Source organism: Mustelus asterias, chromosome 32 (assembly GCF_964213995.1).
Source record: "Mustelus asterias chromosome 32, sMusAst1.hap1.1, whole genome shotgun sequence".
NCBI lineage: Eukaryota > Metazoa > Chordata > Chondrichthyes > Carcharhiniformes > Triakidae > Mustelus > Mustelus asterias.
This window is the reverse complement of record NC_135832.1, coordinates 2882692-2908012: the sequence shown is the minus strand read 5'-3', so window position 1 is coordinate 2908012 and position 25321 is coordinate 2882692. Positions and strand designations below refer to the sequence as shown.

The following is a 25321-nucleotide window of genomic DNA, read 5'->3' as shown; positions in this document are numbered from 1 at the left end:
GGTAACTGGCAGAAAATTCAGAGAGGATTTGAGAAAAAAAACATGATTTCACTCAGAGAGTGATTGGAATCTGAAACGTACTGGTTGTGAACGTGATGCAGGCCGTGAACCTTAAAAACTAAACAAAAAATGGATGAACGCTTGAAATGTCATAACATTTAAAGGACATGGGGCAAATGCAGGAAAATGGGATTAACCCGCCTTCTATGTTCGTTATTGTCGGTGCAGACTCCATCGCCGAAGTGCATTTTTCTACACTGCCTGACTCTATTACTCGCTCTCTGCAAAAGGTCAACTATTTTTTAGTTGTTATACACGTCCCACGTGTTTTGCTTGAACGCAATGAAATAGTCAATATGTTTATTACATTACACTCCCAAGACATTTTCGGAATGCTTGCAGTGACGTATTTTGTTCATTCAGATGGAAACACTTTTCATTGATGATGTCCAACGGGTGTTACATATCTGATATGCATTTGGTGTTTTGGTTAGTGGAACATTTCAGTGAACCACCCAGTTTCAAAATCCATACATGTTTTTCACACTGAATCAGAAGAATAAGTGAACAACTCTCCTTTGTAAACAATCTATTCAAATCGTTCAATAAAACGCTGATTGTAATTTACCATGCTTGTTTGATGAATTACTTGACATCTTAATAGATTATGAGCCTGCACTTTCCGGTTGACTTTCGCTGCCCTTTGCTTCCCAAAGTGATTTTGTATTAAACTTCCAATCTCATCTGGCCCACTTGTGCTATTTGCTTTGTTATTTAATTTCCAGCAGCTACTGTCCAGCTTTATTGCAATGGAAATATAGTATTTCATCCCCATCACTTTTAGTTACTAATCACAATCTCTTGTATTATTTGGCGTCATTATATCTATCCCCTCAAACTTGTACACTTTCCAATTCAGATGTTATTCCATAACTGATTTGGAAAATGCTAGCAGGTGTGTTCTTGCATGGATATCCATAAGAGTGTCTCACTCCAGTGTGCTGTTGATTCCACTATCGTGCATACAGACAGAATGTACCCACCGATCAGGCACAAGTGCCTGATTGTAAAATGGGTAACTATTTTGTTTATGGCAGCTTACATTTCCAATGACAAATATAAAGATTGGCTCTCTCGTGGTGCCGTTCATAATAAACAATGAGCAATAGGGAGTGATACAAAAGGTTCCAGAGAGACTGTTTTTATTTCGCACTGAGGGTGGTGCATATCTGGAAAAAGCTGGTGGAGGTAGTCATAGAAGCGGGTACAATTTTGTCTTTTAAATAGCATTTTGATAGTTACATGGGTAAGATGGGTGTCGAGCGCTAATGGCCAAAGTCAGGCAGTTGGGAGTAGCATCGTGGATATAAAAGGTGGCATGAGCAAGTTGGACTGAAGGGCCTGTCTCCATGCTGTAAACCTTCCTGACTTTATGACACTATTTCAGAAACTCGATCTGGGCAGCTGCATGACCAGTAAGTGTTCTGTCATTGATTCAGCACTTGTGAAAATCATAACCTAGTTTTCACACCGTGTAGGTATGTATCAACAAATATCAGTTTTATGAATATTGTTTTATGAAACTGCCAAGGCTCCTTATTTTAGCAGCTGAGAATCATTCTCTACTCACTGAAAGACCCATCGTCTTTCAATATCTTTGGACTAATATAAATGACACATTTTCCAGTTCTTCAATATAACCATGCCGTGTGATCGAGATTGAAGAAGATATGAATTCTGGAATAGTTTATTCGACATACGAATTGGAAATGCAAATCACAGGTAGGCCAGGCCAGGTAAAGTTGACAAATTTCCTTCCCTAAAACACATGAGTGAATCAAATTCGACCATTATTATAAGTAGATTTTACTTCTACAGATTGTTTTAAAATATTAACTTTATTTTCAGCAACAACCGTATGGGAATTTGAAACCAAGACCCCAGAACATTACTATAGAATCATTGAACTCCTGCAATGCTGAAGGAGTGATGTGGAGATGCCGTCATTGGACTGGGGTAAGCACAGTAAGAAGTCTCACAACACCAGGTTAAAGTCCAACAGGGTTATTTGGTAGCACGAGCTTTCAGAGTGTTGCTCCTTCTTCAGGTGAAGAAGGAACACCTCTCCGAAAGCTTGTGCTACCAAATCAATCTGTTGTACTTTAACGTGGTGTTGTGAGACGTCTTACTCTGCTGAAGGAGGGCATTAGTCCATCGAATCTTCACCGACTCTGCGATACAGCAGCTTACCCAGCCGCAGCCACCGCTCATTTCCCTTAACCACACGCATTCAACACACTAATCCCCCAAGGGACAATTTACCATGGCCATTTCAACGAACCTGCATATTTTGTGGACACTAAATGGCAATTTAGCACAGCCAATCCACCTAATCTACACAACTTTGGACATGATGGGGTGCGTGGCCAGTCCATCTAGGCAACATATCTTTCGACTGTGGGAAGAAACTGGAGTATCCAAAGGAAACATATGCTGATACACGGAAAATATACAAACATCACACAGACAGTCACCGAAGGAAATAATCGAATCCGTGCCCCTGCAGTGTGAGGCAGCAGTGTTAACTGCTGTGTCACAATGTCGTCCTGATTCATTGCCTTACTCCGTTGAGGAGAATGGGGTAGAAAGTTTGGGAAGTGTTGTTGACAATTGCAGAAGTATTTCGTGAGATCAAGTCTGGAGCATACAGTTTTTAATCATCGTATGTGTGGCACGATGCAACTGCATTGGAAGTACTTTGGAGATAGTGAAAAGAGAGAGATGACCCATTTGGGTTCATCCCCTCCCCATTTATGTCATCTCCTCGAGCAACTGGCTCTTTGGCTGAGCTCCACTGTGTGTTCTTTGGAGAAGGTCTGTTTTTAAACTCTGAACTCCAACGAGTACAGAACCAATCTGGAGAGATTGAACAGATTGGGTCTCTCCTTGTTGGAGTTTAGAAGGCTGAGTGGTGACCTTATAGAGACATATAAGACAATGAAGAAGCTGGATAGGCTAGAGGTAGAGAGATTCTTTCCACTTCGAAGGGAAGCCAGAACGAGAGGGCACAGGCTCAAAATAAGTGGGGGCCGGTTCAGAACAGAGTTGAGGGGGAACTTCTTCTCTCAGAGGGTAGTGAACCTCTGGAATTCTCTGCCCATTGAAGTGGTGGAAGCTTCCTTCTTGAATTTGTTTAAGTGACGGGTAGACAGATTTCTGATCGCTAAGGGAATTAAGGGACATGGGGAGCAGATGGGTAAGTGGAACTGATTCGCTTCAGATCAGCCATGACCTTGAATAGCGGGTCAGGCTCGAGGGGCTAAATGGCCTACTCCTACTCCTATTTCTTATGTCCTTATGTTCTTAAGCTTTGCACCATTCGTGACCATGCCTTGGGTTGATTAGAATCATAGAATCATAGAATTCTTACAGTACAGAAAGAGACCATTCGGCTCATTGCGCGTGCAACATTCTAACTCGACTCGATGCCATCACCCCACGTAATTACCGTGCTGAACTACCTGACAGTAAGGGGCAATATAGCGTGTCCAATGAAAATAACACGCACATCTTTGGACTCTGGCATGAAACAGGAGTACGTGGAGGAAACTCACACAGACACGGGGAGAGAATTGGTACTCTTCACAAGCAGACCTCTTCCACCTCACCTGAATTTATTCCTTTAAACCGCTCGTTAAATTTACGTCTTTACGTAAGGACTTTGTGGACTGACTTCATTTTTATTTCATTTTTTCCTTCTGCCTTGCTGCTTATTAAATACGGTTTTAAAAATCCAATTTGTCATGTTTGAGTAACAATTAGCACGCGGTCGGAATAACTTTGCACTTTTGCAACACTTGATGAGTTAAATGTTGTGTGTCCCAGTTTATTGGCTTTGCAAATGACTCTAATTACTTCTGCTTTTAATTAATACGTTGGTAACTAACGTTTAGCGCCTGCCAGGAACATGGAAAAACGGTCAGTTTTGTTCTCTTTAAAAAAGAGCACTCTGGACTGGAAGAGACTTCTATTTCAGAAAAAGTGTTAAGCAAATACATTTCAGAAAATGTTGGGAATTCGTTGGAAGTTACTGGGGACCGGTGTTCGGTTTCAACCATGGCAGCTGGTGAAATGGAATTTGATCAATAACTGAACCTGAAGTCTTATGATGACCTTGGAACCGTTGTTGATGCTTTGAAGAATCAAATATTTTTTCAAGAATGTTCTTTAGGGATCAAAAGCTTTCAAACTCGCAGGGTCAGGCCAACATGTGACTCAAGATCTACAGCAATCTCATTCAGTCTTAAGTGACCTCAGATCATGTATCAACGTAAGGACAATTAGACCGTAATATACGAAGTTGAAAGAGGATAGGCCACGAGGCCCCTGCAGGCTGCTCTGCCATTCAGCAGGAAAATCGCTGAATCAGAATTCCTCACGTCCACTTACCTGCATTTTCTCCAGTAATCATTCATTCCTTTCTGGATCAAAAATCCGTCGATGAAAGCTCTAATAATACACAAGCACTCTGCCCACACTGGCCACTTTGGCAACAAGTTACAAGGACTCCCGACCCTCTGACAGAATGAACTTCTCACATCTGTCTTAAATTGCCGTCCCTTTCTTCTAAAACTGTGATATCTCGTCCGAGTCTCTCCCATGGGGGGAATCATCCTCTCAGTAATTACGCTGTCAAAAAAACTCACTAATCGAATATGTTTGAATGAGATCACAACTCATTCATCTCAATTCCAAGATGAGAGTTCCAACCTGTTTAAAACTTCCTCAAAATGAAATTCCTCCATAACTGGAATCATCCTAGTGAACATTCTCTGTACTACCTGAAATGAAATGATACCTTTGTCCTCATGTTTAGTGACATTAAAATTTCGAAACATCAGCAAACCTCATGCAAAACAATCGAACCCTGGACACGGGCCATCACAATGTGTTTGGCTGATTGTGATTGGCCAGGAGAAAGTGAGGTGAAGGACATTTGCACTTATCCCAGAATTGCAAAAAACTGTTCATGTGAGACCTTTGCACATAGGGAACACTTTAGAAATTGTGCACAGCGAGGGAAAGAAGACATTGTGACAGAGTGGGTGCATCCACTTCTATAACACAACCACAGAAGACTTGTGCAAATGCAAAGGGAACCTATGTGTGAAACAGAAACAGACCAATGAGGTAGGGAGTGTAACAATTCCACCAATAGTCCATTTGGCTGATATGTGTGTTAATAACTTATACTTCTTCATCTGGTATGCTATGTCGAATAAGAGGTTAGTGAGTTGATTTGAAGGTAAAATGCATACTGCTGAACAGAAGATAATGGGCTATGCATGGGCTCTGCCGAGATAGAGTTCGATTTTCAGGAACTGCATTGAAGGGTGTGCTCTGCATTGCCAATGAGTCTGTTAAAAAAATGAGATGCCATTGATATATTGACACCGTGAGATCACAATTAGCACTGAAAGGGAGTATACCAAATGATCCCGGAATCTTTCCCCTATATTGTAATGTTCTGAGGCAGCAAAGTGACGATTAAGTTAACGTGATGAAACAGTGGACTGTTTTCACGGAATGTCATATTTACTGCAATTTGCAAAACAAAGCCAAGTGAACAAGCAAAGGCGACATTTATTTCTGTTTGCCATTCTGGATGTTGACCATGTTCTGTGTGTATACTTCCATGTCCACCCAAACCTCACCACCGTGGGTCAACTCTCCTCCCGAAGAACCACTGCAGAATAAGCAGCATTTCCTATATTCTCTCTGAGTGAAGCGAATTTAAATTAACCCGATTGAGAAAAAGCACTGGCTTGAGTTTCTGTGAAAATATTCAGGACCCAGAGCAACAGGACACAGTTGTATCTGTTGAGCAATTTAAATTGCGGCACAACAGGATCCGCCCACAACCGGCAAGAGAGCGGGAGGGCAGGTGGGGTGTGTGTGGGGCTGGAGGATGCGGGTAGGATGCGGGTGTGGGGTGAGGGTGGCGGGGAGGGGGGGGGTTGTGGGGGAGGGGGTGAGCAGGAAGGCCACTTTTCCTGTGCCTCAGGTTCAATGTGGCGTCAGAATTAAGAAAACATTTCCTTTTTGGTATTTGATATAAACTGAAACTTATTTTTAAGTGCATTAGGTAATAATACAGGGAAATTAAGTATTTTTTGTTGCCCCCTATTGTGCATCAGGCAGCATCTCTGTAGGCAGTGCTATGGTGCTTGTGAGGAGGGCGTGAGTATGTGTAAGCATTAAGGCAACAGAGCAAGAACCTGATAGCCGTAGCCCAACTATTATTTTTCGCAACAACTCTTGACGCTCGGGAGTTTACAGTCCTAAGATCAAGGAACTGCTTCAAGGAATAATAAAACTGAGACGCTCGTGGGTGTTTCCAAAGGACTCGATTGCATTGGGTATTATTGTCAGTTTTCCTTCGTCAGTGGATTCAGTTGAAAGCACCTTCAACGTATTGAAGCTGGTAAATAAATATCGCCGTTTACCAGCGGAATAAGATGCATGATCTCGCCATGATTATTGTCAATGCTGACATTTCGGGATTGGCATTAATCATGGCGAGATCATGCATTTCCTCCCATCAATAGTTGGTGGATCTAAGGGGAAGAAGGCCCGAAAAAATATCTGTCGAATATGAAAATATATTTCTCACTTTTTTGGTACCTCCCTGTATCTTCATTTTGTCAATTATGGCGAGCCTCCTCAAAGTCTGCAAATGGCCTTGGCCTCTCTGAAGCTGTGAGTGCGCTTATTTCCCACATATAGAAAGGCCAATTATGTTCAGACAAAATGATTTAAATTTATTGAGTTGCACTCAGAATGGAACTGGTCACTAAAGACATTTTTGTGAATGCATGTGTATCAAATAGTCCTGCCATATTTATGCATCCGTAGATTCATTTATTTTTGCCTCTATTGATCTAGCACCGCCTTGTTTGTATGAAACCTGCTGGCCTCAAAGAACAAATGGGGAGTTAATTTCATGGTCTAAAGATTCACTGTTGAAATAAATTCATAGACTCTGTGTTGAGGAGGATATGGGCTGAAAGGCCACTCTATTTCTCTCCAATAGCAATGTGCGGAGGGAGTCGAGGAGGCTTATGCACCATATCACTCTGCCTCAGTAATGCATTTTGACCCCCACCCACTCTACCCCCAATCGACCAACTTTGCTGGAGGCACCGTAATGCCCATATCTACTGATTTGGAGAAATATTTGCTGCGATTCAGATGTGCAGTACCTCGATGTTGCATACGGGAACCAAATTCCCTTCAAAGGCAAGTTTAAAAAGTGACATGATAACAATCTTCAAATGTGGGGATCAGGAAATGGGAAGAAATTGATTGAATCGTGTGCTGTACGATTCCATACAGTGGACAATGCGATTCCTAAATGTTGCCTGAACACTCTGCGAAAAATTAAAATATGTAGAGCTGTACCTAATATATTTGTTTGATAGATTATGTTATAATTCATATCTGCACATGTTTCAAGCAGACTATAGAATGACAAAACACAGGTATTTGTCTAGTTTTTGCACAGCATCCCAATGCAGAATATCCCTTTTTACCCAAAGTCCTTGTTAAATGTATCTTTTGCAAATTAAAATTGGCTCTTTGCAAAGAACGTTCAACACCACACATTTTCAGTGTACTCCGGATTATCATGATTTTCTATTGCTCTCAAAGCTTGGTGTAGAAGATGAAGTCGCATGGGATCAGATGTGAGCTGGAAAGGTGGATACAAAACTGGCTTGGTCAAAGTAGACAGAGGGTATCAGTGGAAGGGTGCGTTTCAGAATGGAGGGCTGTGACAAGTGACATTCCTCAGGGATCAGTGCTGGGACCGTTGCTGTTTGTAATATATATATAAATGATTTGGAGGAAAAAGTCACTGGTTCGATTAGTAAGTTTGCGGGTGAAACAAAGATTGGTGGATCTGCAGAGAGCGATGAGGACCATCAGAGGGTACAGCAGGATTTAGATCATTTGGAGACTTGGGCAGAGAGATGGAGTTGGTCAGATGGAGTTTAATCCAAACAAATGTGAGGTAATGCATTTTAGAACGTCTAATACAGAAAGGACATATACAGTAAATGGCAGAACCCATAAGATTATTTTTGGACAAAGGCATCTGGGTGCACACATACACAAGTCACTGAAAGTGGTAATGCAGATGGAGAAGGTAGCCAAAGAGGCATAAGGCATGCTTGCCTTCATCGGCCGGGGCATTGAGTTTAAAAATTGGCAAGTCATGTTGCAGCCTTATAGAATCTGAGTTAGGCCGTACATGAAATATGATGTTCAATTCTGGTCGCCACACTACCAGAAGGATTTGGAAGCTTTGGGGAAGGTGCACAAAAGATTTACCAGGATGTTGCCTGGGATGGAGGGCGTAAGCCATGAGGAGAGTTTGGAGAAAATTGGTTTGTTCTCACTGGAAAGACGGAGGCTGAGGGGTGCCCTCATAGAAGTCGACAAGATTATGAGAGGCATGGACAGAGTAGATCGTCAGAAGCTTTTTTCCCAGGGTGGAAGAGTCAATGACTAGGTGGGGTAGGTTTAAGGTGCGAGGGGCAAGGTTTAAAGGAAATGCATGAGGGAGATATTTTACACAGAGAGCAGTGGGTGCCTGGAACTTGTTGCCGGGGGAGATTGTGGAAGGGGATGTGGTCGTGACTTTTAAGGGGCGTCTTGACAAATACATGAATAAAATGGGAATAGAAGGATAAGATCCTCGGAAGGGCAGGGGGTTTTATTTCAGTCGGGCAGCATGGTCGGTGCTCGCTTGGAGGGCCGAAGGGCCTGTTCCAGTGCTGTAATTTTCTTTGTTCTTTGTTCATGTACTTCCTTCTGTGTACTGCAGGTATTTGTTTTCATTCGCGGCCTTTGTCTTTAATCCGTTATCCACTTGACACAAGTGAATAATATTGAAAAAAAAAGTCTACGGGTGAACAAGGAATCATTTTGATTTGTTCAGAACAAACAATTTGGCGCACGAATGTCCGTTAAGGAAGCAAAAGTGCGTCTTTACAGGGTCTGCCTTACATTCGAGCCCAAACCCACAGCATCATGCTTCATTCCGAATTGCTCTCTCTGAAAAGATCTAGCAGGATAAACTATTCAAGAGCAAATGGGTTCTATACAGATTGGCTCCTGAACTATTTTTTTGAAAACTAAACTCTTCCTCTTTTACCCCATCGTCACCTGCCGTGGCGTTTGATTAATTCGATGACATTTCCCCTCAACTCCCCCGTTCTATTGCGAGGATTTATGTATTTTCCAGGCTTTCCATATAATTGAACTCTCTTATCCATATAAAGATGCTTGCAAGTTCCTCCCCCCCCCCCGCCCCCGCCCCGCCCTCGCCCCCCAACACTCCCCATCCTTTTCCAAATGGCACGGCAATCTTTGTTACAATATCGATTGTAGCATTTGCTGGTGTGCTTCGTCTGTGGCCTGAAAAGGGTAAGGCAAACATGTAAAACAAATGCATGCCCAATTTGCTTTTCACCCGTTTACTTATTGCAGGATTCCATGTGTCTCTTTGAAATATTGATCCTGTTAGAGCATAGAACATAGAACAGCACTACACATGAACAGGCTCTCCAGCCCACAATGTTGTCCTGAACATTACGTCAAATTAAACCAATTTCTTCAGCTTTTCATCGATAGATGTATTCAGAGAATCTTACAGTGCAGAAGGAGGTCATTCGGCCCATAGAGTATGAACAGAGCACAATCCCATCCAGGCCCTATCCCCATAACCCCTAGCATTTACTCCAGCTAGGCCCCCTGACATTAAGGGACAATTTAGCATGGCCGATTCAGCTAACCTGCACATCTTCAGAATGTCAGTGGAAATCGGAGCGCCCACGGGAAACCCAGGCAGACATGGGGAGGATGTGCAAATTCCACGCAGACAGTGAGGAAAGCCGGGAACTGAACCCGGGTCCCTGGCGCTGTGAGGTAGCAGTGCTGACCAATGTGTCACCGAGCCACCCAATGTCCTTGTTCTCAATCTCACTATTACTTGCATATTAATGTCTAAAAGCCCCTTAAAGACTCCGAGCGTATCTCCCTCCACGACCATCCCTGGCAGCACATTCTGGCTAATTAACCAGCTTGCCGTTTGCACATAGAAACGACGTATTGTCTGTATCTGCGAATCCAGGTTGGCTATTTCGTTGTTATACAAATTAACTAATTTCACGAGGCAATGGCGAACATTTGGAGTTGTACAATTCATTCAGAAAGATATATTTTAATGTATGGCTTTATAGCCAGTTAGGTCGTAGGAAACATAAGAATACAGTCATGAAGTCATAGAGCAATAGAGCACGGCAACAGGTCCTTCAGCCCAACTGGTTCATGCTGACCATGATGTCGTCCCAGCTAATCCCAATTCCCCACGTTTGGCCTCTATCTCTCGAAACCTTTCCTATCCATATAATTATCCAAATGAATCTTAAATGCTGCCAGTGAACCTGCTTCAACCACATTCTCTGGCAGCTCATTCCATAGAGGCACGACCCTCTGCCCCTCAGCTACCTTTTAAATCTTTCTCCTTTAAAATTAAACCTATGCTTCCTAGTTCTGAATTTCCCTACCCTGGCAAAAATATTATCTGCCTTCTTTGTTTCTGTGCCCCTCGTGATTTTAGACACCTCCATTTGATCAAACCCCAATCTCTTTAGTTCCAAGGAATGAAGCCCACGCCTGGCCAAACGTTCCCTATAAATCAGGCCCAGTAGTCCTGGCAATATCCTTGTAAATCTTTTTTGCACTCTTTCCAGTGACCAAAGCAGGACACAATACTCAAAGTGCGGCCTCACCAGCAAAAAAGACAACTGTAACATAAAGTCCCAATTCCAATATTCAGTCCCATATCTAATGAAGGCCAGTCTGCTAAACATAAACTGATCGATTTAGAAAAAAATAGATGTGATTATAATTATATTGGATCATAAATATCCGGTTGGGCCACTTGGAACATCTTGAGTAATGAGCTGCAAAAATCTATCAGACTATTACAGACATACAGAGGAAAGTGTCAAACGTTAGGACAAGAAAGCTCAAGGCTTGCAGAGCTTCACAATACACCGCATTGCGGCTTGAAAAATCTGTGGCACCAGATTCGCTTCAACAACTTTTCAACAAAGAGGAAATGACGAAGAACAATGCAGCACTCAGGCCCGCTGGCCCCCCAAGCCTGCGCCGATCATGATGTCTGCCTAAACTAAAACTGTACACACTTATTGAGTCAATATCCTTCCATTCCCATCCTATTCATGTATTTGTCCAGTTGACCCTTAAATGCTGCTGTGGTCCCTGCTTCCACTACGTGCCCTGCCAGCACATTCCAGACTTTCATCACCCTCTGTGTAAAAACACTTGTCTCGCATATCTCATCTAAATGTTTCCCGACGCAACCTAAATATATGTCCCCAGTACTTAACTTTTCTACCTTAGGAAAGAGTGTCTGATTCTCCACTCTGTCCATGCCACTCTTTATCCTGTAAACCTCTGTCAGTCTACCCCTCAATCTCCGCCGTTCCAGTGACAATAAACAGAGTTGTTCCAACCTCTCCTCATCGGTAATACTTTCCAGACCAGGCAACATCCTGGTAACCCTCTTCTGTACACTCTCCAAAACATCCACATCCTTCAGGCAGTGTGGGCACCAAAGTGTAAACGACATTCCAAATGAGGCCTAACGAAGGTTCTGCAAAGCTGCAGCATGACCTACCAATTGTTATGTTCAGTGCCCCGACCGATGAAGTAAAGAATGTTGTGTGCCTTCTTCACGACCTTCTCCACATGTGTTGCCACTATTAGGGATCGGTGGGCATGTACGCTCAGATCTCTCTGCCTGTCAATACTCCTAAGGGTACCACAATTTATGGTATGCATGCATTGGACCTTCCAGCCTGCATTATCTCAGACTTGTCCTTATTAAACTGCATCTGCCATTTCCCTGTCCATGTCTCCAGCCAGTATATATATTGATGTATCCTCTGAGAATCCTCTTCATTATCCGCAACTCCACCAATTTTGGTGTCATCTGCGAACGCACTGATCAGACCAGTTACTTTTTCCTCCAAATTACTTATATATACAAAGGAAAACAAAAGTCTCAGAACTGATCCATGTGGAACACAGCTAGTCACAGCCTTCCATTCAGAAAAACGCCCCTCGACTGCTACCCTCTGAGTTATATGGCCTATCAGTTTGCTATCCATCTTGCCACCTCCCCTCTGATCCCGTAAGCCTTCCCTTTTCGTATCAGTCTGCCATCAGGCACCTTGTCAAAAGCTTCACCAAAATCCATGGATGCAACATCCACTGCCTTTCCCTCATCTATCATCTTCGCCACTTCCTCGAAAAATTCGATCAAATAAGTGAGGCATGATCTCCCCTTCACAAAGCCAGGTCATCACTAATAAGTCCATTTGTTTCCTCATGTGAGTAAATCTTGTCCCGAAGAAGCTTTTCCAATAATCTCCCCACCACTGACATAAAGTTCACTGGCCTATAATATCCTGGATTCTCCCTGCTGCCTTTCCTAAACAATGGAACAACATTGGCTACCTGCCAGTCCTCTGAGACTTCACCTATAGCCAATGAGGATGCAAAGATTTTTGTCAATGCCCCAGTAATTTTCGCTCTTGCATCCTACAGTATTCTGGGATAGGTCCCATCAGGCCCTTGGGATTATCTACATTATTGTTTCTGAAGACGCACAACACCTCTTCCTTTTTGAAATCGATAGGACCCAGAATATCTACACACATTACCCTGAGCTCCTCATCCATCAGGACCCTCTCTTTCGTGAATACTAAGGCAAAATATTAATTTAGTATCTCGCCCATTTCCTTTGCAATCAAGCATTGATTCCCTCCACTATCCTTGAGTGGAGCAACCCTTCCCCTGGCTACCCTCTTGCTCTTTACGTATTGCTTAGTATTTTCCTTAATCCTGTTTGCAAAGGACTTTTCATGACCCAATTGAGCCCTCCAAATTATTTCCTGATGTTCGTTCCTAGGTTCTTTACATTCTTCAGGGGATTTATCTGTCCTAAACCTTTTCGGTCTCACAAATCCTTCCTTTCTCTCCTTGGCAAGACTATTAATAGCCCTTGTTATTCAGGGTTCCCAATACTTGCCACAGTTATCTTTCATCCTCACAGGTACATGCCGGTCCTGAATTCCAATCAACTGACATTTGAAAGCCTCCCAACTGTCGGTTGTTCATTGACCCCCACCAGCCTCCCTCAATCTGCAATCTCCAGATCCTGCGTGATGTTGTTGTGTTGAGACTTCCCTCAATTTATTGCCTTCAGCCGAGGACCACACTTATTCTTATCTATGAGCAGCTTACAACTTACGGACTTATGATCATTGTTCCTGAATTGCTCTGCAACCGAAGCTTCGATCACGTGGCCGGGCTCATTCCCAATTACCCGGTCTAATATGGCTCCTTCCCGATTTGTGCTTTTTACATATTGTTTCAAGAAGCCTTCCTGGACAGTGCTTACGAGTTCTGCCTCATCCAAGCCTCTAGCAGTACGTGCATCCCAGTGAATATAGGGAAAGTTAAAATCACCCACGACAACAACTCTGCTGTTTTTGCATGTTTCCAATTTTTCCTGCATATCTGCTCCTCTATCTCCCGCTGGCTGTTGGGAGGCCTGTAATAATCCCCCGACATTGTTACTGCACCCTTCATCTTCCCTAGCTCCATGGAAGGTTAATAATTAGACAGTGAGTCCACAAAGCGATTGTGATAATGCAATCCAGTCAATGTCCCCGTGCGATAAAGCCGTTTACTCAGTTCAAAGCTTGTACCCAAAAAAGACAAACAGCGGTGACATCTGAACATTCTGCATCTATGTCTTCTGTACATTTGGTACCAAGTTCTGTTTGCAATTTCAAAGTTCAAAGCCTGGGTTTAACAACTCACTACTGGATCATCAATTTGCAATTGCATCTCATTTTCCTAAGATTCTGGGACAGTAATCACAAATTCCAAGTATCCTCTCGATAAAATTGAAAGTAATGAATTGATGCACTGTTCATGATACAGTTAATTAAGACCCTCCCCCATCACCACCACCGCCCGCTCCCCTACACACACAGACACACAGACAAAGACACACACACACACACACACACACACACACACGCACACACACACACACACACACACAAGCACACCTCCCCCATCAGTGATGTGCCATGACTTTGTCAGTACGAAAACTACTCTGATCAAAAGGTTGAGTTACCTGCTGAAACATTAGTTATCCTTAAAATTTGTACTTCATATGGCACAACAGGGACAGAATAGCACGGGAGGGACACATAACACTGCCAGCAATATTGCCCATTTGTCCAGCTCGAACTTGCATTGCATTACAATGTCTAATCTCAGCTCGGATTGCTAATCAGAATTGCAAAACGTGAAAAATTAACTTGTGAAATGGACGAGGGATGGTAATGCTTTTCATCATTGACATCCATCCTCCGGAATCAAATATCTCAACTTTAGGTTAGGATTGCTGCCTCATCATGCCAGGGACCTTTGTTTTGTATTAGCCTTGTTTTACTGTCGGTCTGTAAATTACACGTTCTTTCCATGTCTGCGTGGGTTTTCTTTGCGTACTCCAGTTTCCTCTCATCCTCCAAAGATCTGCATTTCAGGTGGTGTGGCTATGCTTCATTGTCCCTTACTTTCGACAGAGATGTAGGGTAGGTCGATTGGCCATGGGAAATTGCCATGAAATCTCCAAAATTGTGTTGCTCAGGTGAGTTGACCATGGTAAATAATTAGTGTTCAAAGATGTGTAGTTGAGGTGGACCTTGCCAACAAAGGCCCCTGAAAATGTGTGCCGAAGGCAGACAAATGATTCATTCCTCGTTTCAGTCTTAATGTGGCACACCTTTGTGCTGAGTCTAATGCCCTTCGTCCCTAGAATCTTCCATGGACTCTGTGAAGACCTTTGATTTCTCCGTTGCTGCTGCAACGGAGAAATCAAAGAGAAATGTAGTAGTAATTGGGAATAGTGTCGTTAAGGGCATATACACTGTTCTCTGTGAACAGGATAAGGAATACCGTAGGTTGTGTTGCCTGCCTCGTGCTCGAGTCCAGGATGTATCCTCTGGGCTGCAGAGGAATTTGGAGTGGAAGGGTGAAACGCCAGTTGTCGTGGTCATGTAGGTGCGAATGACATGGACCAAACAGGAACTAAGGATCTGCAGAGGGAGTACGAAGAGCAGGGGAACAAATTAAAAAGCAGAACCAATAAGGTGGTAATCTCTGGGTTCCTAACTGAGCCACCCGCGAATTGGAGCAGGGTTAATAGGAATAAGGAGACAAATGCATGGCTCAAAGGAATGGGTTCGAATTCATGGGGCATTGGCACCAGTATTTGGGCAGATGGGACCTGTATACATGGGATGGTCTCCGTTTGAACCGTGCTGGGACCAGAGTCCGAGCGAATCATATCACTAGGGTTGTAGATAGGGCCTTGAACAAATTTATGGGGGGGAGGATGCAGAGATAAGTGGAATTACGAAATCAATGGTAGAGGAGAGGAAGTGAGTGCAAGTGAATGAGGGCATTCAAGTAGTTAAAGCAGTAGAGGGCGAGGGAGAAGTTGATAGCGTTTCATCAATTCGGGTCCAGATAAAAGCTGGAATAAAGAAAATTTGTCTGAATGTACGAAACATTCGGAACAAAGTTAATGAGTTGAGGTGCAAATGGGTATGATCTAGTGGCCATTACAGAAACGTGGCTGCAGGGAGACGAGGACTGGGAGATGAATATCCAGGGGTATCAGGCATTTAGGAAGAACAGACAGGAAGCAAACGTTGGTGTGGGAGCTCTGTTAGTAAAGGATAATATCAGGGTAGTAGTGAAGGATGACATTGGCTCGAAGGCACAAAACGTGGAATCGTTATGGGCAATGATAAGGAATAATAGGGGGAGAAATTAACTAGTCGGCGTGGTCTATAGGCCCCCAAATAATAATGTTGAGGTGGGGAGGGCTATAAACAAGCAAGTAATGGATGCGTGCAAAAACGGAACGGCAATAATCATGGGGGACTTCAACCTGCATATTGATTGGCTAACTCAAGTTGGAAGGGGTGGGATGGCGGAAGAGTTCTTAGAATGCTGTTGGGATAGTTACCTTGAACAGTATGTTACAGAACCGACGAGGGAACGAGTTATCTTAGATCTGGTAATGTGTAACGAGGTAGGTAGAATTATGGATGTTCTTGTGAAGGACCCTCTTGGGTCAAGTGATCACAATATGGTGGAATTTCTGGTACTAATGGAAGAGGAGAAAGTAGGGTCCCATACCAGTGTCCTCTGTTTGAACAGAGAGTAGTATGATAGGATGAAGGCTAAAATTGGCTGAGGTGGACCGGGAGAGCAGACTGTTAGGTAGGACAGCTGAGGAACAGTGGAGGATTCTTAAGGAGATCCTTGTCAGTACTCAGCAACAAAATATTCCGGTGATAAAGAAGGACTGTAAGAAAAGGGATAAGCAGCCGTGGATAACAACGGAACTTAACGAGAGTATTAAATTAAAGACCGACGCGTACAGAGTGGCCAAAAAAGTGGAGAATCGGAAGAATGGGAAAATATTAAGAAGCAACAAAGAACGACGAAGAAAGCGATAAAGAAAGGAAAGATAGGTTATGAAGCTTGGCTAGCTCTATTTATAAAAAATGATAGGAAAAGCTTTCACAAATATATAAGAAGGAATAGAGTGGCAAGAGTGAATGTTGGACCCTTGGAGGACGAGAGGAGGGATTTAATATTGGGAAATGAGGAAATGGCGGAAACTTTAAGTAAGTTTTTTGTGTCGGTCTTCACAGTGGAAGACACAAATAGTTTACCGAATATTAACGATGGAGGGTTGGTAGGAGAAGAGGTACTCAATACAATTAATGTTACCATGGAGGCAGTGCTTGGTAGACGAACGCCTCTTCTGCACTGCATGATTCCATGATCCTGTGGTTCTATGAAAGTCAGATTTGAACCTTGGTCTTTGGCACTGTGAGACAGCATTGCTAACCTCTGTACCATTCTTTATCCGATCGTGGTACGAGGCCCTTTCTACATCAATTTATTGACTCTTGCCATTGCTTACATTCCAGTGCAGCCCCAGTTGGCGATAAGAGCTGACGTGTGCGTGTGTTGTCCCAACAGTGTGATAACGTGGACAGGATATTAAAATAATTAATTAATTCCTGTGTTCTGTTCTCATAAAACGAGCAATTGTCCCGGAAAATGCAAAATTGCATTTGACCGTGCTGTTTCTTTCCATAATCCATGTTTCTGATATAAATAGAACAGTAGATATAATTTGCCAGCAACTTTAATATAATGCTCTGTTATGTTGTATCTTAGCAACTGATATAATTCCTGATTGGTTGACTGAAAGCAATCCATAACGTAAAACTTCTCATCAAAATACTTCAAGATGCGGTTCCCTGCTTTTCTGTTTGCTGCTGGTGAGTACTACTTATAGATTATATTCTTATTTGTCCAGCTACTTTGATTGCTCGTTCCCTATGCTCCATTATGGTGATATTGTATTTCGTTATTTGTGAGCGGCCATTGTCGCAGATTGTCAAGTCCATCTGCTGAGTCTTTAGGCTTGTTGTTTCATTGAACACTACAGTGCAGGAGGAGGCTGTTCAGCACCGACTCCACTTCGAAAGAGTACTCCACAATGGCCCACTGTCATTCAACTCTATGTTTTTACCATGGCTAATCCACCTAACCTATATATTTTCGGACAAAAAGAGTCAATTTACCATGAGCAATCCACGTAACTGCACATATTTGGACGATGGTAGGAAACGGGGGCAGCCAGAAGAAACCCACACAGAAATGGTGAGGTAGTACAAACTCCAGACAAATACTCACCAATGGCCAGAGTAGAACTGCTGTCCATAGCACTATGAGGCAGCAGTCTGGACAATGTGTCTCTGCGAAGATTGAAACTGGATCGAATAGAGATTGAATATGTTAGCCGAGGAAGTATTAAAATATGTCAATTTAAACATGGCAACATCGCAGGAGTCAGGAAATTCGGGTCCTCCAGACAAGTGTATTTCTGGCGAAGGGAAATCTAGTTACAGACATTAGCGGCCAGGTCATTCTATGCCTTCGTTACATTATTGTATCCCAATTTATACAGTATGCAACTGATGACTGGGCCAGAGAGCGAATGCACCACTATTTTGTAAAAAATATAGTTGTCATTCGCGACAGATGTGATGTTACGATTGGGAGCACAAATTCGTGAATATCAGTTATACCCTGACTCGATGAGCATGTGTCTTAAAAATAACCAAATACGTAAGAACACTTAATTGGAAATTAAGTGTAAACATCCATGTATATATCCACATACAATTTTACAAAAGGTACAGGGAGCGAGGTAATGGTAGAGATCTAGAAGAGTATACGGCTAATAGAAAGGATCTTAAGAAGGAAATTAGGAGAGCAAGAAGGGGTCATGAGAAGGCCTTGGTAGGCAGGATTAAGGAAAACCCCAAGGCATTCTACAAGTATGTGAAGAGCAAGAGGATAAGAACTGAAAGAATAGGACCTATCAAGTGTAACGGTGGAAAAGTTTGTATGGAACCAGAAGAAATGGCAGAGGTACTTAATGAATACTTTACTTCACTATTCACTATGGAAAAGGATCTTGGAGGTTGTGGTACAGACTTGCAACGGACTGAAAAGCTTGAGCATGTAGATATTAAGAAAGAGGATGTGTTGGAGCTTTTGGAAAGCATCAAGTTAGATAAGTCGCCGAGACGAGACGAGATGTACCACAGGCCACTGTGGGAGGCGAGGGATGAGATTGCTGAGCCTCTGGCGATGATCTTTGCATCATCAATGGAGACAGGAGAAGTTCAGTAGGATTGGAGGATTGCGGATGTTGTACCTTTGTTCAAGAAAGGGAGTAGAGACAGCCCTGGATATTATAGATCAGGGAGTCTAACCTCAGTGGTTGGTAAGCTGATAGAAAAGATCTTGAGAGGCAGGATTTATGAACATTTGGGGAGGTATAATATGATTAAGAATAGTCAGCATGGCTTTGACAAAGGTAGATCAAGCCTTACGAGCCTGGTTGAAAGTTTTGAGGATGTGACTAAACACATTGATGAAGGAAGAGCAGTAGATCTAGGATATTTTCACTTCAGCAAGACATTTGATAAGGTGCCCCATGTAAGGTTTATTGAGAAAGTGAGGGGGCATGGGATTCAAGTGGACATTGCTTTGTGGATCCAGAACTGGCTTGCCCACAGAAGGCCAAGAGCGGTTGTAGATGGGTCATATTCTGAATGGAGGTCGGTCACCAGTGGAGTGCCCCAGGGATCTGTTCTGGGACCTTTACTCTTTGTGATTGTTATAAATGTCCTTGATGAGGAAGTGGAGGAATGGCTTGGTAAGTTTGCTGATGACACAAAGGTTGGAGGTGTTGTGTATAGTGTGGAGGGATTTCAGAAGTTGCAGCGAGACATTGATAGGATGCAAGACTGGGCGGAGGAGTGGCAGATGGAATTTAACCCAGATAAGTGTGAGGTGGTTCATTTTGGCAGGCCCAATCGGATGGCGGAATATAATATTAATGGTAGGACTCCTGGCAGTATGGAAGATCAGAAGGATCTTGGGGTCCGAGTTCATAGGATGCTGAAAGCAGCTGTGCAGTTTGAGGCTGTGGTTAAGAAGGCGTATGGTGTACCGACCTTCATCGCTCGAGGAATTGAGTTTCGGAGTCATGAGGTAATGTTGCAGGTAAGAGGACCCTGGTTAGACCCCACTTGGAATACTGTGCTCAGTTCTCGTCGCCTCATCACAGGAAGGATGTGGAAACAATATAAAGGGTGCAGAGGAGATTTACAAAGATGTTGCCTGGGTTGGGGGGCATGCCTTATGAGGATAGGATGAGTGAGCTCGGCCTTTTCTCCTTGGAGAGACGAATGATGAGGTGTGACCTGATAGAGCTGTATAAGATGTTGAGAGGTATTGATCGAGTGGACAATCAGAGGCTTTTTCCTCGGGCTGAAATGGTTGCCACAAGAGGACACAGGTTTAAGGTGCTGGGGAGTAGGTACGGAGGAGATGTCAGGGATAGGTTTTTCACTCAGATTTCACTCAGGTGGGCGTGTGGAATCGGCTGCCAGCAACGGTGGTGGAGGCGGATTCTTTAGGGCCTTTTGAGAGCATTTTGACAAGTACATGGAACTTAGTAAGATAGAGGGTTACAGGTAAGCCTCGTAATCGCGAAGGTAGGGATATGTTCGGCACTACTTTGTGGGCTGAAGGGCCTGTATTGTGCTGTAGTTTTTTCTATGTTTCTATCCATATTAACACGAATTTGATAAGTCCCGTGGTGAACTGTCCACCACGCTGATATGAAATCCTCCCTAAACCTTTCTGTATGCTTCCGGATATTTAATTTTCCAAAACGATTCCTGGGGGTTTTAAATGCTTGCTCATTGAAGAGCTGGAAGAAGGGATAGAAGCATATTACAGTATCTCGGGAAGATAGGGGCGCGGGAGGGAAATAGCGTTGAAGTCTACACCAGTCGTGATCCCACTGGCTGATGGGCCAGATAGACTCCACCATCTTCTGCTTCTCACAACTTCAGACACGCGTCAGATTCATCTTTGTTCGGAAATACTTCCCTTGAGATCCAGCATATCTGATAACACTCGGCCGTCCGGCTCAGAGTTTGTCAAATCAGGCTTGATCGGTTTTCCTTTGGGCTGAGGCAGATGTGAGGGGGCCCCCGAATTTTGCAAGGGGTACGATGAGTCTTTGGAGAGGTAAAAAGGCCTTAGGGCTGGGTGATGGTGTTTTTGAACCTCAGCAAGTTTCAAAGTGGGGATACCTCCTGGGGATATCCAAGTCCCATTCGGACACGAGGTACTTCAATGACTGTGGTGGCTAAGTGGATTGAGATTGTGTAGGGAACGGTTTGCTCCAAGGGGGTTTTCCTCTCTCATTGAGGAGGAAAAGTTTTCATTCTGAGTGGCAGCCACCTGGAGACTGCCCCCTGGAGATGATGATGTGTCCAGTCGCGGTGTGGCGGAGTTCTGTGGACAAGATGTGCTACATAGGTCCTGTGGAGGGACTATGGCACTTGATGCAGGTGCCGTCGGATCATGGGTCGTCACGGTGTTCAGCGCTTGAAATGGAGGTCCATGGAACTTGGAGAGAGGATCTGAACTGTGCAGGATATTCCCATCCGAGAATGATAGTTTCCCGTTGTTGCATGGGACATTGGATGCACTTGAGGTGTCAGAACGTGCAGTTAATTCGGTGGGAGTCAGTTAAAGTGACCAGTTGAATGGACCAGGGATCGGGACGTGTGGAGAATTTCCTATGACGTAGTGGCCAGGTTAGACTGTGCAGTGGGAGTGTTGGAATCCATTGGGGTAGCAGTTCCGTGAAGTGAATGTGGGGGCAGGGGTTGGTTTGGAGGTTGAGGGGGGGGGGCGGAGGTTGATGAGCGTCGGGGATGGTGGGGGCGGGGGGCGGGGGAGGTAGGCCCTGGATTGCTCTATCCTTTGGGATGTTCGGGTCGTGAGTGTTTGTTGCATGGGTGTTTAGGATATGTCTGTATAATATGTACCTAGGGGTTAGAAGTGTTCGTAATTTTTTCAGAAATTGTTATACTCATGTATCTTAATTGTTTTTTTTTTAAAACAACGTGTTTCATACAGGTGATGCTGTGACATTAAACAAAAGACAACCATGGGCCCATTCTGCTTATTGCATGCGCATTGCACAGACAGAAAATACTTCTTCAACTGTTCTAAATTGTAATATGTTTGTTACATACCTGTATCTTTAAAACCACTGATATTGTCCCTCTGCTTTTGCAGCTGTAATCGTATTGGACACCGTGGCTACTGAAGGTGAGTGGCAATGCGCAAAAAAATAGCTTCGCAAATTGCTGAAACTGAGCGATATAAATGAATATTTGTAGGTGCTATGTCTGGTGGGATATCGCTTCTGATCAACACTTCCTCCACATGGAGTGAGAGCTCCCTTGAGCTGTACCCAATTGAGAGACACAGTCGTTTGACACCTGTTGATATTCCATTTGACACCTGTTGACTTAATGTCGTTTGACACCTGTTGACTTAATGTCGTTTGATGTCGTTTGACACCTGTTGACTTAATGTCGAGATTAAATACTCCAGACATTCACAACCTGCCGTCGCTGTGAGGCAAGACGAGAGTGTTTGGCACTCAGCCGAAGCTTAGTTTGCTGAGCGGTACTGGATCATTCCAACTGCAGGGCCCGCGTAGAATCGGGCTCCAGTGCTACAAATAGCTACATGCCACTGTTTGATTTGATTTGTTTTGCTATTGTCACACACATTTGTACACAATGGAAATTATTGTTTCTTGAGCGCTGTGCAAACAAAGCACACCGTACATAGAGAAGGAAAGGAGAGGGCGCAGCATGTACTGTTTCAGTCATAGCTAGGGCGCAGAGAAAGAGCAACTTAATGTGAGGTAGGCCAATTCAAAAGTCTGATGGCAACAACGTTGAAGCTCTTCGTGAGTTGATTGGTACATGTCCTCAGACTTTTGCAAATAGTTTTTCTGCAACAGACGAAGGTGGAACAGAATACGTCCATGGTACTTGATTTCCTTGATTATGCTGGCTGAGTTTCCGAGATAGAGCGATGTGCAGACAGAGGCAATGGATCAAATCTGGTCCAATTCCACATCTGTTTTGGACCCTGTCTGTCCCCAATGATAGTGAACCACAGGTTCAAGTATCTTTCATTTCATATGCAAGTGTTTCGACAGCTAGCTCACAATGTGGAGTATTTATTTCTGACCTGTATTCACATAGAACTGGAGTTATGCACTGTTCAGATCAACAGCCGGATTTGCACGCGATTTAGATGAATAGTTGCCTTCAGTCGCTGATTTGCTCAGATGACTTTCATGTTTTATTTTTATTGTCTTTTATTTCGTGACGTTTTCGAGCATCTGAGCGGATTTTTGACAAGTACTACATTTGTCATTTTGGTGACATGCAGCTTACGTGTCATTTGCTACTGCAGCACTACCTCTGTTGGAGGTGCAGCGACACTGCTGTCAGGCAGTGAGGCCCAAGCTTTTGAGCTAGTGGCAGTGAAGCAACGGTGGTATTTTTGCCCTGGCCTTAATACATGACCGGCTAAGTACAGGGACAGGCCATAGCTGAAACGTGGAAGGACAAGAGTGTCGATCTCCTACGCCAACGGAAGCAAATCCATTTGAAATTTGCAAAACACAGTGTGAACATTTATGTGGTTTTGGTGGATTGGACATGCTAAATTACACCTCAGTCAACAAAAATATGTGTGTTACGTGGACGAGGCATGCTGAATTACCTTCAGTTTCAAAAACAAAAATGTTTACATTCGTTGGCTTGTCCATATTTCGTCGTACCCAAAGGTCTATTGGTTAGTTGAATTGACCATGTTAAATTGCACCATAGTATCCAATGTTGTGTAGGTTTGGTAGCTTTGTCATGCTAAATCACCCCTTAATGTCCAAGGATCTGTAGGTTTGCTGGATTGACAATGCTCAATTGCTGCGTAGTGTTCAAAGATGTGCAGGTTAGGTTTTCCTTGGTGTCCAAATATGAGTAATTTTGTTGGGTTAGCCATGCTGAGTTTCCCCTTACTGTCCAAATGTATGTTGCTGAGGTGGATTAGTCATGCTAAACTTCCTCTTCATGTCGAAATATGCGTGGGTTAGATTGATTTGGTGTGCTAAATTCTGTACTTAGCCGGTCATGTATTAAGGCCAGGTACAAGGGGTTACAAAGATTGGGTGGAGGTTGGGCTGATTGGGATGCTCTTTTGGAGACGCAACGCTGCTCAGATATGCAGGATTGTCTCATTTTGCTCTGCAGGGATTCTGCAATTCTATTATTCTAAAATATTTGGGAATTTGGGAAATGCACATCTAAAGAATGTCTTGCATATTTGGTGTAAGGTATTCGATGTTGCTGCAGAAGACTGAATATACAGGATGTCAAAATCGTTCGGTTCTTTTAACAAATGATATAATTCGAAGACGAAGGGATGCATAAGCTTTATCACGCAAGGAAGATTCAAGCAAGAAAATAAGAAGCTACTTAGGATTGACGATGGAAAGATCGAATAATAGCAGCATCGTGCGCAGAAAAAGCCCTTCGGTCTAACGAGTCCAAGCAAAAAATAACTACCAGTATAGTCCTGCTAATACGATGTTCCTGATATTCTCCCATACCTTTAAATGTTATGATATTTCAAAAGCTCTTCCAACTACTTTGCAAATGTAAGCTTTTTGCCCTCCACTAATATTCGCGAAAACGGCATTTCAGATTCCTACCACCATCTCAGTATTTTACTTATCTAAATTTTCCTCTGAATATTCTGCTCATTACCCGAAAACAATGTCCCCTCTTGACGGACCTTTGCGCCAATGGAAATAGCTGCTTCCTACGCACTCTTCCCTTGTCCTCGTAATCTTTTAGAATTCAATTAAGCCCCCGTTGGCCTTCTCTGCTCTAACGTAAACACTCTAATCCTATCTATTGTCTCTCCAGAACTCAATTCCTACATCCCCGCTGAGCGTCATCTGCACCCCTTCTGATGCTTTCACAGCCTTTCCGTAGTGAGATAATGACAACTGCACTTGGTATTCCAGCTGTGCCCGAACGCTCGACACAGCTCCAAATTTATATTCTTGCTCTTGTACACGTTAGGTGCATTGACCTGATCAGGCGCTGGAGTGCGGCGACTCGGGGAACTTCACAGTAACTTCATTGCAATGTTAATGTAAGCCTTTACATTGTGATAATAACTAAATTTACCTTAATTTAACTTACAATCTGTGCCACGACTGATAAAAGCAACCATCCCATATGCGTTCTTAATTAGTCTAATCAAGTGCTCTGCCAATCATAGAGAATGGAGAATGAATACCTCAAGACCCATCTGTACATCTGTTTCTCAGTGTACTGACATGAAATAAATCTTCCCTCATCTTGTTTTATTTACCAAAGTGCATCACCTCCCACTTCTCGGAATTAAACCCATTTGCCACTTCCCTGCCCATCTCGTCAAGTCATGTTTACGTTCATGCAAGCTGTAACCATCTTCTTCACTACTAACTACCCTGTCTTCAAACATGCGTAACATTCTCCCAAAATATTAATCAATAACATTTCCGTATATAAAACAATAATAAGAGCTCCAGTACTGAACA

At 43.4% G+C, this 25321-nt stretch overlaps 1 protein-coding gene and 1 long non-coding RNA gene across 2 annotated transcripts in view; both read left to right on the top strand.

Moving 5' to 3' along the window:
* The first annotated feature begins 1164 nt into the window (after window positions 1–1164).
* LOC144481785 (uncharacterized) lies at window positions 1165–2079 on the top strand. Its single transcript, XR_013495775.1, has 3 exons — window positions 1165–1475; window positions 1688–1796; window positions 1909–2079. It is a non-coding gene; the product is annotated as an uncharacterized LOC144481785 (long non-coding RNA).
* A 2616-nt stretch (window positions 2080–4695) lies between these two features.
* Window positions 4696–25321, top strand: part of LOC144481779 (scavenger receptor cysteine-rich type 1 protein M130-like) — a 908005-nt gene continuing 887379 nt past the window's right edge. The window contains exons 1-3 of the mRNA XM_078200920.1: window positions 4696–5190; window positions 17440–17543; window positions 21943–21975. Of these exons, the coding sequence (XP_078057046.1) occupies window positions 17513–17543; window positions 21943–21975 (64 nt within the window). The 5' untranslated portion in view covers window positions 4696–5190; window positions 17440–17512. The remainder of the gene's footprint in view (window positions 5191–17439; window positions 17544–21942; window positions 21976–25321) is intronic.